Here is a 21,383-nt window from a genome sequence, read left to right on the forward strand (position 1 = left end):
TTCCGATAGATCCTATATACCTCATTTTACAAGGCATAATGGATCTATCAGAACAGGCTTTCTTTAGCCATAGATCAGCCTGTAGACTGCCGCTTTTCTCTGACAAAGCTCCGTGCCAAAAAAGCGGTGGCCATTTTTATGCTAATGAAGTGTGGGATATTTAAATCCCCGCTTCATTAGCAATTTCGCCCAGCCTAATCTGCATCCCTCTGCCAGCAGAGGGGTGCAGTCTAGACCTACCCATAGTGTTTATCTAGAGGAAGTAGAGCTGGGCTACCTGCCTTGTGGGTCACAATGGGCTTATAGTGGAAAAGCATCCACAGGGAAGCAGCTACTCCCCCTCTATGTATGGGTGGAACCTTGATGCTATCCCAACACACTGGCCAGCCTGGCTGAGCGGTCACTGAAGGGACAGTAATTTGCACTTGAGAAAGGGCTGGTGCACATTCCTTTTCCACCCAAAAGCAAGAAAGGAATTAGCTACAGGTTATGAATGAGTCCCTCATCTGCTCTTGGGGCAGCACAATTCCACATGGCCCCATAATCAGGACACATTGTAGTGTTAGGGTTCTTCCTGTGTTTTATTGTACTGTTACAATCCAGCCCTTAGAAATTAAGAAATTTCTTCTTCCTTCAAAATTATACCTGCAGATTGTGTGTATGTTTTAACACTACATTTGCTCACTTCTTAGGTGCTTCCTTGCTATGCATTCAGGCCGATGAGCTGCAAGAAGCTCTCACCTCCCACTGTGTGGTGACTCGAGGGGAAACCATTATCCGTCCCAACACTGTGGAAAAAGCTACTGATGTTAGAGATGCCATGGCCAAAGCGTTGTATGGACGTCTCTTTAGTTGGATAGTCAATCGCATCAATACCTTACTCAAGCCAGACAAACATTTAAGGTAAAGGGACATTTTTGCAATAGAAAAATTCTCTTTGTAATGGGAAATGTATGATTTATATAACTAACTGCTTTATATATTTTATAGAACATCTAAGAACTGAACATGCATGATATAATATTTTATTAGCTTGACCAGATTTGTAATAATTGGCTCTTAGAAATCCTTCCTTCCATCTGATAGCTTTTGCGCCTATGGTAACCATTTCTGATCATACACATTTTTCATTATTAGTATTCAGTAGACATATAGCAAATAGCCATAATGCTGTCATCTTGGCATTTCTCTATTGATTTACAGGGTGAAATTCTGATCTCAGTTATTCCCATGTAAATCAATAGTAAGCCAGATATTTTTCCTTCAGATTATTTACTCATACTACTTAAAGCCAACCCTGACATTCATTTGCAGGCTATACCCACACAGGCAAAGAACGGGGGATGGGCATGCAAATTAACCTGGTGAAGGAGTGGCATACCTTTGTTAATAAATCATGTAAATCAAGACTCTTCATATCAGTGAGGTGGCAGGGGAGTTGGATGAATTTAAAACTGTCGGATTCAGAATAGACATAATATTTCAAACTGGCAAATCTGCATTTTTAATTTGAGAAATATATCAGGGAATCCATGGCTTCCGTTTTGTAGCCCTACAAACCCTCTAATCTTTAAAATAGTAACAGCCATAAATACCATTTTGATCAATGATTATTAAGTCAAAATACCAAACAGATTGAGCTGCATGGCTTGTTTATGGACATATCCCATCACTCTACCACTGAGCAGTCTTTAAGGGCTCCAAACCAATGGAACAAGCGTGATTCCACTGTAAAAGGGAAAGAGATGAGGATCCCCATCTGGTACCTAAAATACATGCAGTGTATGAATAACAGATGTGATCTTTGTGTCAGTGGTAATAAAATAGGCATTACTTGCTAAATTCCTATAATTACTTATTCAATACTTTTCCTTCAGACTTTTTGCTAGTAATATGAAAACTCAAATTTTCATACTTCAGTTTCTAAAGCTAGACTTCTAAATACCTGTTGCATTTACCTCATTGCGCATTTAACTCCTTAATATTTGAAGCTGGTATTTTGGTGCACAAGAATGAATCTAGGGGCCTCTCTGCAGACAATCTATTTTGAAAAATCAGCTTTACGCTTTATAAATAAATAATCTGAGGGAACAAATAACTAGTATCTAATTATAAACTTATTTTATTATCATAGAAACAAAGAGCAACTGTGTGCCACTTGTGAACCATACTCTACTTTTTCCAATAGGCTTAAAAGTGTTAAATATTAGTTTAAACCTAAAATTAGAAATTCTGTTTGTCTTTGCCAACTGAGTTCACCCACGCTTACAGTAAATACATTGTGTCTGGCACATACAGTCATCCTTAAATTTGAATATATTATTGCATTGCATATTAGAATCGATCATTCTATTAAGATTCATCTGATTTGGGCAAAACTCATCCTTATGTAACTCACAGCATCAGTGATCAATTTGGCCTATTATTTATTTTCTTGAAGCAACAATGAAATTAGGCTCTATGTAAAATAATAGAGATAAAAATATGAAGAACTTCTTTAATTTTTTTCAGTGAAAATGGTGGTGAGTTGAACATTGGGATTCTTGATATCTTTGGCTTTGAAAATTTCAAAAAAAACTCTTTCGAACAACTGTGTATCAACATTGCCAATGAACAGATTCAGTTCTACTTCAATCAGCATGTATTTGCCTGGGAACAGGTAGGTTTGGGAATATTTTATCAAATTGAATATAAAATACCTTATCCAAAAAAAGCTATAAACTCCGCCTCCTTCTTAAGAGGCCCAGAATAATAGACTATAACAGACTGCTTTTTGTCTTTACATTATGTGAAGAACAGTTGGACTGCTATTTGTAATTTAAATGTCCATTTAAAATGCATTAAACTTCAAATTTATAGTTTCTAGGCAACAGAGCACAGTGATAATGGGTTTGATTCAAATGCATTGCTGTTTTGTTGAAGAATAATGTGTACTATATAATTTATGGTTCAACAGCAAAAAGCAGAAATGTCATACAGTACATATTTTTTGAAGACTGACTTTCTTAATAGCATGCTAATGAGTTTTTTAACATTGAATTCCAATAATAAAAATCAGAATAATTGCAATTATTTGTATTTTATTTAAGAATTGGGTCTCCTAATCCAACTCATGGAAGATGTACTTAATTATACTATGTAATTTGATTTAAAAGCTGGAGGAAAAATTAGGTGTTGTAATTGCAAAAGCTAATGAACTTGAAAGGGTCAGTGGAAAAATGGTAAAAAGACCATAGAGTTTATAAAAGGATTAAATGGCAATTAAGTTAAACAGTTTTAAATTGCTCACCAATTCTCTTATTTGAGAACCCACATTTCAACAAAAAACGAAGTGCTACCAAATACTGTATGTCTTACGTAATCAATCCTCGCATTTTAGACTTAGAGGGTGAAAATCACTTTCTCTGCATTATTAGAGGACATTTTAGATGTATATTTTTAAAAATACATTTTTGTCACCCTCCCTCATAATTTTTAATTACTCATATTAATGTAGTGCTTTTTCCCAACTGTTTTAGTCATTGTTGGTTTTGTAGATAGTAGAGAGATAAATTTGAGAGAACCATTCTCTCTCTCTCTCTCTCTCTCTCTCTCTCTCTCTCTCTCTCTCTCTCTCTCTCTCTCTCTCTCTCTCTTTCTCTCTCTCTATCTCTATCTCATGTGTTTGTGTATAAAGAAAAGGTAAATAGTACTTTGTGGTGGACATACTTCCAATTATTTCAAAAGCAGTACGATCTTGTGGAGTTAGCTGTTGCCTTTGGAGAGTGATTTATAGGTTCATGAAGAAGATTTTCCAGTTACAATAGTACGACCATCTTTGTCTTGGACCCCTCTAAGCCAAATATAGTTTAACTTTTTGGCTATGGCAAACACTTCAACAGGTTGTCTCCAAGCCTTCAGGTGCACCCAAGATATAGATCTCACAAGTCTAACTGGTTGGCTGCAGTTGCCTCTGGGATCTTAGAAAGTTTCATGGCCATGGCTTGAAGATAGAACAGCAGCAGATTGGAGGGTTCAAGCTCTGGGAGGGAGCTTGGGTGCAGGCTCTTGACTAGAGCAGGGGGATGGGGATGGGGAGTGCAAGGGAATGCAGGGTATGGCCACACCCACCCATAGTGGGGGAAAGGGAGCAGTTGCCCCAGGACCCAGTGATTCAAAGGGGCTTGGGACTACTGGCTGCTGCTACTGCAGCAGCAGCCAGAGCCCTGGGCCCTTTAAATCACTGCCGGAGTGCCATGCCATGTGCTCCATGCAGCTATGAGAACTAGAGGCAGAGCAGTGCCGTGCTCCAGGTGAGAAGAGGATTGCCTACCCCCAGTCTCATCCCTTCCACCTGAGGCCCCATCCCTTCTGGGAGCGCAGAGCTGGTCCCTTTCCCCACCTTGCCCAAGGACCTGCACATGCTGTCGGCTCCTCTGGGTGCAGCACTTACCTCAGGCATCTCCCAAAAGTGACCTGCACAGCCCTCTGTCAGTGGCTCCTAGGCAGAGGGACAGGGAAGTTCTGCGAGTTGCTGCCCACTGGCACCACCCCTACTACTCCCATTGGGACAGCACATGAAGACACACCTTCCCCTAGGTGCTGAAGGTACTTCTGGTTGAAGTGCAGAACAAGGGAGGGCAGAGGAGGCAGCCTTAGTCTCGCTGCGCTTGTAGTGACTGGGAGTCCTTGGGGCCATCAAATTACCCAAGGTGGTAAGCAAGGCTGGGCAGTGCTCCAGGGGAGGCACGTAAAGGCAGCAGGCAGGGCCAGGGGAGGGACCCGTCCCCGAACATTGGTGGAACCAGACACCTGCACTCTGAATATTCCTGGAGCATGGCACCACGCACCCATATAACTCACCTCCTCTGTTGAAGTAACTCTACAGGCAAAAATTAGTACAAGGTTTGGTGAGTTTAAAAACGGGAAATGAGTACTAGGTTGTCACTGATTGCAAAGCTGTTGCTCAAGGATAATTCACAATATATATAATGGCCATTATAAAACATCCCTTTCTCCCTTACTTGGGATATGCACATTGCTTCAGTTCCATGCCACAAGAACAATAATGTAGAAAGTGGGTGGTTCAGCATCAGGAATGTCAATTGTAAGGGAACTGCTAAGTTTAGCACTGGTATGATATGTTCTGATTGTTAAGTGATGTTTACAATATCCCTCTCTTCAGCATATGAAAAGGAGAAAGAAAAGTATAAAATATTGTTATGATGATTGTACCTCTGCATAGGAAGAGGCAAAATACCATTTTAATGAATCCATTAATGAATAAAATTAAAGAAGTTCAGAAATTCAATGTTCATGTACAAATCAACAACTTGTGCACAGTGGACTTTATACGTGTGTAAGGATTTGCATGGGTGATTTCAATACTGATATGTAGAAGTTATGCTTAGTAGTAGACCGTTGCCAGTATAAAATGAGGGCATTGCATTGACTTCTATTGTTGGAAGGAAAGTATGCTACTCTCATTTCCAGCTGAACATATCATGAGCTAAAAGCCTTTTTTATTTCAATTGTAGCCGTCAGTGCAATTGCAAGTCATGCAAATTCAGTCTCTTCTACCATAATCTAAAAAATGTGGTGAAAAGTATAGATTTCAAAAGTCATTAAAAATCCTCGGTCTAAAGCTATGTGGATATGTAAATCTTTGTAAACGTTTGTGATTTCCTTTGTGTATATAGTGTTGCTTTGTTTTGCACATTGAACTCCCATAATTTGTGTAACATTTTCTAAACACATTTAAGCTATGATGGGCACATCTGCTCTCCAACTTTCATTTCTCATTTAAGATATTCAAAGGCGGAGAAATAAATAATGTAATCACGGGCAATTTAAGTTCCGAGCCTCCCGAACGCTTACAGCCAACTAAATTTTGGCATAAAGCGGTGTGCCAGCATATCTTTTGTAAAATATGAATAGCATAGTTTTTGTATTTGTGACTCCTCGGTGGTTTTGTGTGCATGTCTGTGGTTTCTTTTAAATTTATAACCCCAGATAATAAATGAAGTAAATGTGTCAATTTGCAAATGAAAAACATAAAGGGATGGAATGATGGTTAGATCTATAAACATCTGTGGGAGTATTTCCCTTCTATCTTAGGTTTTTATATAGCACTCTGTTCCATGTTATAAAAAATTAAAGAATACAGTTTTTTGCTCTTCATTCTTCTAAAGAAGGGAGTGGAGTCTTCTCAGTATTGAAATCCTTCCCTCTCCCATGGATTATTTAATCAACTTCACATCTGGTCACAGTGGTTGAAATTGAACATATCTTCTTATGGTTTGGTTGCCTAGGTTAAGTGGATTGGTCTTAGTTCAGTTCTCACTAAACAGGCATCTGCATAGCAAAAACGAGCAACACAATTGACTTAAATGGCTTGACTTTTGGCAATCTGAGCTATGAAGCCAATGATGGAATGAACATGGAAATTATTCCTTTGCTGATGGAGGTGGCATATTTCTGAGATAGTCTGTGCCACTACTGCCTAGGCTGTACCAGCTCTCCAGGGATAATAACTAGGGGTGATGATAATAATGATAATACCTAGTGCTTATATAGTGTTTTTTATCATTGTAAGAGGGTGGTCCCTTGATGTGGCCCTGGACGAGGCCGGGCCAGGCCTCCGGATTCCCCTCTCTTGGTTTGCTTTAGCCCTATCAGTGAGGCACCTCCGGCGTCGGACAACCGAGGGTCCTGCTGGGGTCCCCTTACCAAGCAGGCATTGTGACTACTCTCCACCCTTGCCCCAGTAGGGCCAACACCCAGGGTCCTTAGTCTGGTCCCTTGTATGACAGAATGACCCACTCTATTCACAGAGTACTGTTTCCCATACCCCTGCCTCTATGCCGACCAGTGGGGGTTGGGGGAGGGGTTCTGCCTGCCGCTCCCCTACGGGGTAGGGGGACCCGGACCTGCCCTCAATCATGAGTTCCAGCCCAGGGCCCTAAGGACAGGGTCAGTTAGTTCTTGCCTGGCTGATGAGGGCTCCTTACCGCAATTCGCCAGCCCACAAAGCCCTGCCGTGAGCCACTTCCTACCCCTCTTGCTGCCCCCATCCAGGTGCTCCGAGGCTACGAGCACATCCTTGGCGCTCCCCAAACCTGCCCGCTTGATCCCCCCCCCCACCCTCTCCTGAGCTCTGGAATGGCTTTTCACCCCTCGCCGTCCCCAGCACCACCCCTTGCGTAGTACAGGGCACCGTAGGCGTGGGCGGCCCCACCTCTTGCATCCGGAGGGATGCCATGCGCTCTCCTAGCCCTGCCTCCTCCCAACTGAGCCACTACCGCCGAGTAGGTGGCACACTGGAGCGGGCCCAGTTCCCGCCAGGTGTACCAGGCTGTGGAGGGCTTCAGGGCCCCCCAGAACACCGCTGCCCCGTCACAATTAGATATCAAAGGAAGAAAGTATCATTATCTCTATTTTCTAGGTGGAAAAACTCATGCACAGAAAGATGAAGTGACTTGGGCTTTGATTTTGAGCATTTTAGCATTGTCACCCTGGCACATTTAATCAGCTCTGAAATAAATACCAAAATTGAAATTAGGTATGACATTTCAATATGCTTCTGTTTGAAAAGTACCTCATCCTCCGAGTGTATTGTAAGCTCTTTGTAACAGGGAAGCATCCACCTGTATTGTTGTACATATTATTGCATATTCCTGGCACTGTATGTTAATAAGGTACCTATCTTATTCTTCCTTTAAGTGTGTCAAAGTCAGACTCAGGACTCACAAATTTGTCAGACCACTCTGTTTATTAGCAAAGCCGCTCTGCTAATACGCCCAGAAAATGTGAGCACCATACAAAGCTCAAACCCCTTGATTTATACAGACAAAAGAAAGCAAAATTAACATGATTACAAAAGGGCGCAAAACTCACATGATTCTCATGAGACTAGTCACGTATCTTCATTTCCTTTATCAGGCCTCAGCAATCTACTGTCCATATCTCGCTGGTTATCTCAATTACTTTCTGACTAACACCTAATGTTCCTTTCCCTGTTATCTCAGACACACCTAGCTCCACTCTGATCCATCCTGCATACCTACAAACAACATTAACATAATCTTCTCTCTTCTGTTCAGGGACAAACAGTATTCCTTGAACTTATTCTATTATTACAGTATAATTCGTCTTTCTCTTACAATATAATTCTTTCTACTTTCACAAGTGGCTTGTTGCATTCCTGCTTATATAAGCCCCCAATTCTCTTTCCTTGAACTGCCATGGAAATTGAGGTCAGCATAAGCACTTGGGCTAACAGTCCCCAACTGTAACCATGTAGGGCTGATAGCAAGGTATTCTGAGGGGAAGGACTTTAACTTTGGTGTGTTTCACAGAGTTGCTGAGTGGAAGAAATTAAAATTGCGATAAATGCTGTCTCTCTATTTTGAGGAGCGTTTTTTAATTCTCTTCAAATAGTGGGCCAAATTCATTCCTGGATTCTGATGATGGATCACCAGCTGCATATCATCCTGGTGGTAGAAGGTCTAGTCAGTGGGGTGAGCAGATTACAGCAGTGTGAGTTGTCTATAACACTACTCTGCTGGGGAGCATGGTCCCAATTAGTAAAGACTCAAGCACTGAAGGCATGTGGGGAATGTGTTAGTTCAGCACATCCATAACCTGTGGTTCTCAGTCTGACAGTAGCTGTTTACACTATCTCTACACATGACTAATTGTATAACAACTGAGAGAGGGATTTTTTCTAATCTATAGTTAAGAAATAGGAAATCTGGATTGAAATCCATCTCCACTGTAGCTCCTTTGACCATAAATAGTGTAATAATAAATAATTGATTTGTTCCACTGTCATTAAGTCAGGATATTCCTATGTGTCTGGGATAGGTAGAGCCCGGGGGGAAGTAAGGGAAAACCTTGCAAGGATCCAATCATCAAATGTTTTTTAATCAAGAAGAACAAATCCTGCAAGGTGTGCAATGAATCTACCCCTTAACCTTGCAAGTCCTGGGGATTCACCTGGGGATTCACAGAAGATAGGGCAGAAACACTGTCTCTGGCCCAGCATCTTGATCTCTAAGTCCATGGCTCTGATAATATTGTGCTGCCAGAACTTCTCACAGCCTCTGTGTTGAATAGCCTGTTTGGTTGCATAAGGGTGATAAGTGACGCTGAAGGCTCACTCTTCATGTAGCAATGTTAGAGCTAAGGGTTACCTGCTGCAGCTAGTTTGCGTGCTTCTTACTGTTTAATGTAAAACTTCACTGCACTTCGTGAAGTGAAACACAGCCTCGTCAGCCAACAGATGTGCCCTAAAGAGGACATTCCTCCTTCCTGGAGATGGATCTAAGCTAGACCCAGGAGCTGTGGAGGGAGGGAGATCAAGCATGTTTTCACTTGACCCTGCACAAAGGGGTCTATGTGGTCCAAAGAAGTGACACTACATTGCAGGAAGCTGGCCTTTCCTCTCCATGGAGGAATGATAGGAATCTGATAGGAATAGAGGGGATTTAGGTGGTATTGGCCAGATGGACAACTTTTCTTTTTATTCATAAATTCTGCTTATTTCAGCACTGGTCGGGTTATGTTAGCACCGATATGAACTGGGATGCTTGGCACGGTATATGTCAGAAGATTGATCTCATTGTGACATGATCTCATTGTGATACAAGCATGTCAGTAGAACTGATACAAGTTAAGAGTAAAGCTTGTACAACATTCATTTTTGTTCACAGTGTTTTAGATTGGTTGGTCTCGGGATATTAGAGAGACAGGGTGGACAAAGTAATTTTTTTTATTTATGGAAAGAGCCAAACTTTTGAGTTACACAGAATTCTTTTTCAAGTCTGCAAAGCTTTGTGGAGCTTGAAAACTTGTCTTTCACCAACAGAAGTTGGTCTATTTAAAAATATTATGTTACCCACCTTGTCTTTCACATTTAGTTTTTAACTTTACAATTGCATCTTATGCTTCAGTAAGTTGGTAATAGGCAGATGCTGAAAAAGTTTCTGAAGTTAATATTTAAACCCAGGAGACTTCATAGCTTCACATCAACAAAGTAGCATTCCTTCATGACCTAGTTTTTTTCCTATTAGTACAAAACAAAATTACTAACTGCATTTAATAATATTATTCCTGTTGGTTAAAGTACAGAAAATCTACAGAGAATAATATTGCCTTTTTAGATCACAATAGAGACATAAAAGCCAATATACTTCAGGGTAGTGCAGTTATTCCTGATAACATCCTATCTATGTGAATACTGTCTTATATATTCTCTGAGACGTAGAAATTATGCGGCGTAGAAACTATTTTAGGGAATTCAGAAGCCATGAAACATCACTGGAGATTTCAGCCTCCTGCAGCTGATTCAGATCATTGTTTATGGTGTGTTAGAAATGAATGCAAATAAAATCTCTTTCATCACGTCATATTAGGTTTATCTGGGATTGGTCAACGGGATGGCTCACTCAGTGCCTGTCCTTTTCTGTTTATTTCCATAGAATCTTCTAGCATAAGCAACTGTCGGATGACAGGATACAGGGCTAGAGGGACCATTGCTCTTAATCACTATGGCCATTTATATGTTCTTCTTGGTGTATAAATTGCCCCATGCCAGGATTATTCCTGGGAGACACTGTGACTCATAAACATACCAATGAGTCACAGTTCCTTCTCTGTTTCATCTGTTCGCTGCTCCCCAGCCACCTTGCCCTGGGCAGAAATAAAAAGGGCTTAATCTTATGTGGTGGGCCCCAAGATTTTGCTGTCCCACGTAGAGCTGTATTAGGGATTCATGTCTTATTTCCTTGTGGTCTGTGTCACAATTGAGCCCAAAAGTCTAGGAAGCCAAAAAAAAAATTATGTACATCTGGCCAAAAATGTTTTAGCAGGCATTCTGTATTCTTTCAGATGGATTTCCAGATTGTATTTAGCTAGGTTTTATTTGTCAGAGCATCATTTCTGATTTTTTTTTAATTTATACTTTTGGTTCCAGCTGACTGAGAACTAGAGTCCTCAGAGGTCTTTTCTAGTTGTAATGCAATATGTATTGGTGAAATACTTTTCAAAATATGCTCTGTTTTACCCTCTCCATTCTCCAACTCTTTCAGACTAAGTGAATTATGTATAGGCGGAGATCTTCATGGATCTGGATGTCCTTCCTGCTTAGTTATAGGGGGCTTCAATTGTTGAATATTCTCCATCTGTCAGAAAGCAGGGTAGTCTTTGTGACACTGTATTTACAGTGAAAACAGGAAACACTGGGTTGGTGACATCACTTATTAGGACAAAACTCTCATGGTAAAATTAAAGGTAACTATAAAGGATTTTGTACTTTGGACTAAAAATTGGTTTGTGAAGAAAATCAAATGCTTACTTAACCATTTTGAGAATTTGAGGAACAGACTACAGATGGATGAAAGAAAAATCTGACTACTTTTCCCTGAAATAAATAAGTATTTAAAAAGAAAAGGAGAACCTCTACAAATGGTACATTAGCAGAGTTTGCTTAGTAGGTTTTCCTATCACCTTGGGAAGCCTGAGGTGTCTGTATTCCTGAGTATAAAACCTAGACTTTTTTTTAACCATACTGAATACACTGGCATAGGTTTTCAAGCATGATTGGGGGCCCTGTTTTAGACTCCTTTATAGGGTTTTGATTTTCACAAAGTACTGAGCTCCAGGCTTCCCCAAAGCAGGTCCCTCTAAGGCCATGGTGTCTAACCAGCTCCTGAAGCAGTAGCCACTATATGGCTACTGCTATAGCGAACTAGCCACACTCAACTGGCCAAATATGCACATTGATCAAGCCAACTAGGCACACACAACCAGACAAATAGCACAGCTTTCAAAACAGGAGCTCAAAATTTTAACAAGTCTCAGAGGGGTAACCATCTTAGTCTGTACCTGCAAGAACAACAACGAGTCCTGTAGCATCCTGAAGACTAACAGATTTATTTGAACATAAGCTTCAGTGGGTAAAAACCACTGAGGAAGTGGGTTTTACCCCACAAAACCTTATGCCTAAATGAAATCCCCAAATGACTTCAGAACAATTTTTATTATAATATAAACTAGTAGCGTGAACAACGGAAGAACACTAAAGTCTCTGTCTTGCCCTCAAAGACTGTAGCTTGAGCTTTTTTACTTTGTTCTTATGTGTACATAGGGAGTATATGATTTTACAAAACACACAGCACAAGGCACTATGTGTCTGAAGGAAAGATTAAAGCTTAAAGCATTGCCATGTGTTACAACATTAAAGTGACATTCATTCTTACAAAATAGTTATACATTTGCCCCTTGGGTATTGTTTATGTATGTAATTATGATTCCGCTCTGCTGTCAGTTTATTAATCATATTCTGAAACTGCTCTGAATTTGTGGGCAAAATATGCATATTATCACCTGTTACAGAATGAATACCTATACGAAGGTGTTGACGCAAGAGTTATAGAGTATGAGGACAATAGGCCCCTCTTAGATATGTTCCTCCAGAAACCAATGGGTTTATTGTCTCTCCTTGATGAGGAAAGTCGATTCCCGCAAGCGACTGATCGGACACTTGTAGGTAAGTGTATATTCTATTTCATAGGGTCTTAGGAGGCATGTTTTACAGTTCTCTTTAAAGTATATTTTGATGCTTCTTAGCTATGCTTTTAATGTACGCGAATTCCAGCTTCAACATACATTTCAGGGAGAGGGGAATTTGATCCAGCCCTGAAATTAATATTTCTTTTGATGGAAAGCAGCAAGATGGGCCTGAGCCAAAAGAGATGGGTCCAGATTTCAAACATTTCACCATTCAGGAATGTTCAGATCCATGGTTTTGGAGATAAGGACTAATTTGGGTACAGAAGTAGGATCAGATTGCAAGCATCCTTTTCTTATGGCTAAAGAGGTATTGGGATCTTGAGCTTTGGTCTGACCCATCTCTTGATGGCTATGAATCTGGCACAATGGCATAGAACCTCTTATGATCAGTCAAAGTAAATATTGTGTCAGGGCTTGTCTACATGCAAACTGGATCCAATATCCCTACACCTGGTTGTAATTTACACAGTTAACCTTGGTCTACAATAAGACTTTATTTTGAAATAACCTCCCCCCTCCCCAGTTGAATTTATAAGAGAAGCATCCATACTACCAAGCCTGTTATTTTGAAATAACAGATCACAGAATTCAAAATCTGTAATCCTGCTTTTCATCAGGAGTAACACTAATTCCAAAATAGTTATTTTGAAATAATGGTAATGTGGACATGCTGGAGCTGCTATTTCAAAGTAATTACTCCCCAGAATAATATACATTAATTACTCTCCAGTGCTTCCTGGGCTCTAAGTCCAAGGTAGATCATCCACATTAATGCAGCCTGCCTTGGACTAATTTCAGTGCTTCCCCATAGTAAGGACATGTTATTTCGGATTTGTTAAATTGGGAGTGAAGTCGAATGTAGTAATTTTGAAATAGTTTCCTAGTGTAGATATGGCCTTAGTGTGTCAGTGCAACTCAGTGTGTAAACACTCTTGTTTTGGAATAAGAATGTCTACAAACAAACTTGCACTGAAATAACTCTGAATGTGAATTACAACTGATTTAGTTGGTTTGGTTCTAGTTTCAGTGTAGACTCCAGTCACATTACCCACAAATATCAGAGCAGGATCTAGGTTATGGTTGACCTCAGATCATCAGAAAACAGCCAAAAACAGCAATGTGGGTTTTTTTCGATAGATGTAATACGAACTCTTTGTCTATCCTGGTACTTATTTAACACCCATCACTGACTGCCTCCAAAGCCAACAATGAATTTGTCCTCGCAACACCCCTGTAAAGTAGAAAGGATTATTATCCTCGTTTTACAAGTGGGAAAGTAAAGCAAAGAGACATTATGTGACTTGTCCCAGGTTACACACAAGGTTTGTAGCAAAGCAAATAACTGAAGCATGAATTGCTGAGTCTTTGTCCAATATTTTAACCATATGACCATCCTAATGGTTCTTTCTCCTTTTCTTTAAAAAATGTCAGTCTTTCTGCATTTGCCTGAAAAGACAGCTTAGTTTCCTCACTTGAGTCCTGATCTAAACTGGTGTGGATTCATCATTGATTTTGTACAATTACTCAAATAAGACACACTGTATCTGCTTACAGAAAAATTTGAAGATAACTTAAAGTCAAAATACTTTTGGAGACCCAAAAGAGTAGACCTCACCTTTGGGATTTACCATTATGCAGGAAAGGTAAGAGAATGTAAGCATACTTGTTATTGATTTATTAAAGTCGGGGGAGTTTCTCAGAAACAAATTTGAGTTAAATGCAAGGCTCTCGTTGACTTTTTTCAGTAAGAACTGGACACCTAACTGACCTTTGTGCCTTTGAAAACCTCACCTGTTATGGTACATAGATCTTAAAGACGAGATGTCAAGTGTAATGTGAATAACTGTGTATTGTGAAGAACAACTATCTTATGACACCTGCAGAGAGTAATTTTTCTTTCATGATTGTCATATTGAAAATTAAAGCTAGCAGTGGCCAAAAGAGAAGGCTTAATTACTGCCCCTTATGACTGCAAAACTATGATCTCTGGTGACATATTACATTTTAGAGTACTTACAACTAGTCTAACATTCCTAAAGTCCTGAAAGTACAGTAGTAAGCAACATCTGGTGCACAAAAAAGCTGCATAACTATAAATTTACTTTTTAAATAGGTTCTTTATAATGCAAGTGGATTCTTAGCCAAAAACAGAGATACCCTGCCAGCTGACATTGTGCTGCTCTTACGATCATCAGAAAACAATCTGACTCGACAGCTGGTAACCCATCCTCTTACCAGAACAGGTAATATACCAGTAATTGTGACAGATCTTTCCAATCCAAATAACTGTCAGTCCTGACTATGCCTAGTTTTTGTCTGACTCTCAGTGTTATTACCCAGATTTGGTGGCTTCCATCCAATGCTAGAAACTAAACAGATGCATACGTTTCCCCAAAATTAGACTTCAGAAACCCAGTGTCATCTTGTGTCATCTCTTTAAACTGTGCCATGGGGCTAATGATCTGTGTATGTTCTGTCATTTTTAAACAGAATATATGTTTACATTATATTATATGTGCTCCAGTGTGTCCATGCCAGCAAATATGTCCTTTTTTTCTCCTGAAGTTACCTGTACATTCATGTGGGAGTTGCATTTACAGTGGAACAGAAAAGCTAGACTGAATAGTGGAGAAAGTCTAACAGATAAATTATACTAAATTTAATTGTATCTTAGAGTAACCATAAGACTTTGCTCAGGCAAAACTCCTATTGATTATAGAAAAAATTTTGCCTGAATGGTAAAAGCAAGTCAGGTCTTCATAAGTTTACTTGAAGTAATAGAAGCAGGACAATTCCAGGTTCACTGAGATGCAGCCGGCTCATGCAGTTTTCTTCCAGCATTAGAACTCACTGTGGTGCAAAGATGCAACTCCTCAGGAGTCCACTCCTGTTTTCTCTCTACACCTGAAAGCAGAACTAGGCCAAATGATCCTAACTATCTGGGAGCAGAACTAGACCCACTATCAGAGATTGACAGTGTTGTAAGAACAACTTTGCAGTATCAGGAAGTGACTTACCTCTGAATGTTTTTGTCACATTGGCTTTGGTCAAGATATGAGAGCTATTAAAATATGGATTGTGAGTCCATTTTTAAGTCAGTGTGTGCTTTTGAAAAAAAAATAAAAGTGAACAAAAAGATCTGTTGACATTCTGTTGGGTCAAGTAGTCTTCAGTACTTGATATGGTCACATAATCCATGAACCGTTGACACACTAATCAATAATTAATTATATTTATATCCACCCACCCAGGTTTTCTCTACTCATCACTTTAGTACCTGAGCACAATTTCTACATTGCAGAGGTTCCAGAAAGAACATTTTGGAAACTAAAGTACTATCAGCTTGCTAGAATGGTTGGATGTTATCAATACAAAAGTGCAATCACTAAAAAGTTCATAAGGTGTTTCAGTATTGTTTAGAAGATACATGTCCGCTTAGACTGTTGTAGTGCAGCCAGTCCTGGAAATCATAATGGGAATTTTGCTTGATCTATAGGGACTGGTTTCCATTTACACTAAGACCCCTTCTCATCATTTTGGCAGTGGAAAAGTGCCTTAAAAGAGACATAAATTACATTTGCGCCTGCTCTAAGGCAACTTTATTTCCCAGGGTAGTCTTAAGGGGCCTTATGAGCATCAGAGCTGTAATGGGTGACTTCCTGGTTTAGGACAGGTTTGTTTTCTTTTACATTTGCTCTGGTAGATCATGCAGAGTAAGAAATACAGAGCCCTTCTTCCATCTTCTGAAAGTGGCAGTGTTTTTCTCAAAACTCATACCCAGAGGCTAGAAGGGAAATATAGAGACATGTAGCAGCCCAGGGTTTATAGAGACATAACATCAGGTGCTTGGATTATGGCGGGGGGGATAGAGTAACTGAAATATACATTTTTAGAGGATTGTTTTCTCTCATCTTTCTTTAGGTAACCTGGCACATACCAAAAGCAAAAGTGCTATAAACTATCAGATGTGGACCCCCCAGAAATCAATCAGTCGTACTAAGGTAAGAAACCTAATTTCACAGCAGTGCTTTCAACCCTCATTTAAAGTAGACAAAGGCAATGTTGTTTTTGCTACTGAAAGTAAGCAAGTAACCCCTTCCTTGGTTTTTCTCCCTCTCCTATTTTCTTTTCTGTTTAGCTGGATATCTTTGTGTTGTGCAATTCGTATTCCTTCCGTGAGGTAAAAACCTACAATTTCCCTTCTTTCTGGCAATAGTTTTATAACTACTTCAGAAAAAAAAATATTTCTTTAACTTTACTATCATAGTTAAAAGGAGAAATTAAAAAAATGTTTTATCTACTTTGTGTGACGTATGGTCATGTTCTGTAGAGAATAACCAAAATAACAGTGATGCTGCAGTTATGTTCAAGACATCAGCAGTCTTTGATATAAAAAAAATTATCTCCTCTTATCATATTATTTGTGACAGTTATCTGGATGTTCAGTTATCAAACTGTGTCCTGAGTATGTGTATGTACCATGTGACAAAGTAGTGTAATGTGCTTGTGCAACAATTCTGACTTTGCTAGTGATCATTCATAGCCTTTGCAGTTTAGTGTATATATTTCTTTTTATTAGAGGTGTTCTTTTAATGGGCACTTCCTTAGGATGTTGCAAAATAAATTTCAAGCTCTGTAAAGATAAGTGTCTTTTTCTTCCTTGGTCTATGTAGAATGATACTGGAGATACTACGCCTCATCCAAGAGAGACAACCAGTATGAAAACACAGACAGTCGCTTCTTATTTTAGAGTAAGACACCAACTCATTTCTTACATTATGTTGGAGTAGAATTAATATGTATCGTTTCCATTTTTAAAATGCATCCAATTTCCTCTCCAGCTACACACACACGTGATTTCAGCTACAACAAATCACAAAAGACAACAAGGGTCCAGTTGGAGTTTGTGAAGTTCCTATATAGCACAGTGATGAGTGCAGTATACATGCCTAAATTATAGTAATGTGATGGCTCATGTGTCATTTGATGCAGTAGAATTAGTTACAGGTCCAGACTTCTCTCTTCTGGGTGCGAGATGATGTATACTACACCTCTCTGTGCTACTCTGGATTGCTTTGCCCCAAGAATGATAAACATAATAGAGAACAGGACTCATGGGGTTGGACCCCTTTCAGGGTCTGAGAAGGAGAAGGGCAGATTTCATTTCTACCCAGTGCTCCATAGGGATATAGGCAGTGAGGCTGCTGAAAAGATGCACTGATTCAACCTCCCTGGCTTTTCCTCTGTCAGTGCCCTATGCTCTCTGCCCTCCCCCACCCCCACCCTCACCGCCACCCCCATAGGATGTTGCCATGAGGTGACTTACCATCCTTTGCAGATTCAATGACCCAGAGTCACAAAATCATAGTAATGTTTGCAAATAAATGAAAACCCTGTCAATAATCCCTATTAGCTATTAAACCCAGAATGCAGAGTTTAGGCATTAGTCTGCCAGAATAACACAAGAGCAAGGATAGTCCAGGATTGAGGGTGAACTCTGCTCAGTTCCCTGCTCTGCCACAGGTTTCCTCTAGTTAGGGCCTTGCTTAATCTCTGGGCCTGAATTCCCTGTGTGAAAATGGGGATAATGGCTCTTTCTATTTCACAAGGGGGTTAGGAGGATAATGCATTAGAGCATGTTAGAGGCTCAGCTGCTACAGTAATGGAGGCTGTATAAATACCTAACAAGCTGGGGACTCTCAGCAGGTGGTGCCTATATCCTGCAGAGCACTGCTATTGTGAAGCATGTTCCAGAGCTGAAGAAGAGTGTATACAGTATCTAACAAAAAAGAAAATAATCAATCACATTGTGCTTAAGTGTCACTAGGATGAAAAGCTCTTAGTGCAGTCCATCTTGATTTTCTCCTAAATGCCATATTCCAAATGCTGATATGGAATCTACCTTTTAATACAGCTGCTGCCAGAGTACACAGGTACAGCTGTATTTCCTGTATGCTAATTGTTCCACCATGGCACTTCCCAGTTTACTGATTTGGAGCCTGATCCTGCTTTTTCAACTCCTATTGATTCATGTCTTTTATCAAAAATATAAAGGGGGCCTCAGATTATGCTACTGCCTCTTCTGAAAATATTGTATTTACTTTCAGGGTAAAGAACCGCAAAGAATAGCAGATTCTGTCCAGGACACAGAATAGAGCACAAGAAGATAAACTACACAATGTGCTAATTCCATATTAGGATGATATTTTAAGGGTGATATTTTTTAACATTCTGGAGTAATAGAGAACATACTTTTTCCACTCTAATTTCTAGCAAGACAAGTTAGGTGAGGTAATATTTTTCATTGCACCAACTTCTGCTGGTGAGAGACACAATCTTTCAAGTTACATAGAGCTCTGCCTCAAGTATGGGAAAGGTACTGAGGTCTCGTCTATGCTGCACACCTATATGGGTGTAACTACTCACTTGGTATGTGAAAAATCCACACCCCTGAGCTACCAGTACATAAGTTATATCCAGACATGTGCTCATGTGGACAGCAGGAGAGCTCTGTCCTGCCCACATAGATATTGCCTTGTGGTTATGTGGATTAACTACACCAATGAGAGAGCTCTCTCCCATTAGAGCATCTTCATTAAAGAAGTGGTACCGCTGCCTGGATGCATCATTTTAAATATAGATGTGTCCTCAGAGTATTGCAAGGTCAAAGAGTTTAGCAAGTAGTTAGCACATATTTAAGGGATCACTTAAGGTGAACTGGCTCATTAACACCTCAGTAGTCCTAGGACCAAAAAAGGAGGTTAGTGGGTTACAGGTTGTTGTAATAACCCATAGTTAATCTGTTTATTAAGACTGTGATTGTCACTGTGTAGCAAAGTTATGAATTTAAAATCCCAGGCTTGTTTTTTGAAAGTGTTGGGCAGGTTTCCTTTGAGGACGAGGCTTGAAAGGCCAGATATAGAGTGAATGTTTTGTAAACTGCCACCCACCAATGATAGGGTGGTTTTTGTCTTTTATCATTTCCCTGTACTTCCAGCAGTGTGATATATGCCATCATGTGCCAACAATGCCCCTCTGCAATGTATATTGCACAAACTGGTCAGTCACTTTGTCAAAGAATTAATGCTCAGAGTATGTCTACACTGCAAAGTTAATTCGAAATAACAGCCATTATTTCAAATTAACTTCAATAGCATCTATACATGCAAACTGCTATTTCGAATTTAATTTAATTTGAAATAGCGGAGCGCTTATTTCGAATTTGGTAAACCTCATTCTACAAGGAGTAACGCCAAATTCGAAATAGCTATTTGAAAGTAAGTGCTGTGTCGACACTTAATTCAAAATAGGGGGCCTCCAGCCCTTCCCAGGGAGCCCTGGTGGCCACTCTGGGCACAACCAGGAAAACTCGTCTGCTCCCCCCTAGCCCCGGAGCCCTTAAAGGGGCAGACTCTGGCCACAGTGCCTGTGCCAGTTGCAAGCCTGCCAGCACACAGCCAGCAGACCGTGCACCTGGCACAGCATGAGCCAGAAACCCACTGCCACCCAGCCCTCCTCTGCTCCCCAGGACCAGGCTGGCAGCTCCCAGGAGCCTGCAAGGGGCCGCAAAAGGCGGGCGCATGCCTGGTCTAGTACGGAGATCATGGACCTCAATGAGGTTTGGGTGGAGGCCTCCAATGCCCACAATATCTGCACTAGGCACAGGAATGCGGCCGTCTACAGCTGCATGACTGCCAGCCTGGCCACTAGAGGCCATATGCACAGCCATATGCACAGCCAGGAGCAGGTGCGGACAAAAATAAAAGCTGTGGCAGGCCTATGCCAGGGCTCCCAACCAGGGGCTGACCCTGATGCCTGCCCGCATTATGAGGCCCTGGACCGAATCCTGGAGGGTCAGACGGTCCGTGCCCCTCTGGTGGTCATTCACCCCAGGGCAGAGGGCTCTGTCCCTGACACGGGAAGAGGAGGACGACGATGGCGAGGAGCCACAGGAGCCTGCAGGCAGCGTGCCCTGCACCCAGGACCCCCAAGCCGTACCAGAGAGCCCGTCAGCAGCCTCATCTGAGGCTGGGGAGACCTCCATATGTGAGTGCCATCACGGTCCACTTACGCGGGGCGGGGAGGGAGGGGGAGCCCAGGGACCGTGCACGTGGGCCTTGCCGACCATGGAGCAGGCGGCAACCTGTGCATCTGCCATGCCATCTGGGACATGTAGCCCCAGCTGGGTGCCATGCAGGGGCCTTGGCCTGTTCCCCACACACATTTATGCATGAAGGCACATGACAGGCTCCTGACCCCAGGGAGAGACACTGAACACTGCCCTCCCTCCAGACGCCCCCTCTATACAGAGGCAGGGCACATCTTCCCCCCCACACACACACACACCCCACACTATAGGCAGCACAGGGGTTAGGGTGCAATCCTGGGCCACCTCACACTCCCGGGGATAGCCGGACGTGATGGTACGGAGACCTGCCATACTCGCCTTGCAGAGTGGGGTTAGGTTTCACCCATTGTGTCCCCAGGGAGAACTGACCACTTCTATTGTTTAATCACAGCCGCAGCACCTGCGAGTGCAGGACGCACCACCCCGCCTGGACCCTCCACCCGCACCCGGGCCAGCAGGCGCACCCACAACCAGGAGTACCAGTGGCAGCACCTGGGGTTACAGGGAAGGCAGGTCCACAGCCAGGAGCAGTGGGTGCAAGAAGACCTGCAGCTGCAGCGGGAGAGCTTGAGGGAGCTGCAGGAGCAGGGCCGTGCCCTCCACGAGCACCTGCAGGCCCTGGCAGACCGATTGCTGCCTCGTGCTGCTCCAGCCCCTGCGGCCGCCCCAGCTATTGCTCCTCCTCCCACCCCTGCTCCCCCTC

General features: G+C 41.5%; 1 protein-coding gene across 4 annotated transcripts in view; it reads left to right on the top strand.

Moving 5' to 3' along the window:
- MYO3A (myosin IIIA) overlaps positions 1-21,383 on the top strand; it is a 219,695-nt gene that overhangs the window by 136,257 nt on the left and 62,055 nt on the right. For 3 of the 4 annotated variants that reach the window (XR_012902077.2, XM_006115285.5, XM_075922537.2), the window contains exons 19-26: positions 693-903; positions 2,512-2,659; positions 12,376-12,529; positions 14,107-14,195; positions 14,666-14,795; positions 16,474-16,553; positions 16,691-16,732; positions 17,226-17,303. Coding sequence is in view for 3 of the 4 variants with exons in the window: in XM_006115285.5 (XP_006115347.3) it covers positions 693-903; positions 2,512-2,659; positions 12,376-12,529; positions 14,107-14,195; positions 14,666-14,795; positions 16,474-16,553; positions 16,691-16,732; positions 17,226-17,303 (932 nt within the window). In the remaining variant the exon portion in view is untranslated. The remainder of the gene's footprint in view (positions 1-692; positions 904-2,511; positions 2,660-12,375; positions 12,530-14,106; positions 14,196-14,665; positions 14,796-16,473; positions 16,554-16,690; positions 16,733-17,225; positions 17,304-21,383) is intronic. The other variant, XM_075922539.2, reaches the window with a different exon arrangement.

Source organism: Pelodiscus sinensis, chromosome 2, assembly GCF_052426305.1.
Source record: "Pelodiscus sinensis isolate ZL-2025 chromosome 2, ASM5242630v1, whole genome shotgun sequence".
Taxonomy (NCBI): domain Eukaryota; kingdom Metazoa; phylum Chordata; order Testudines; family Trionychidae; genus Pelodiscus; species Pelodiscus sinensis.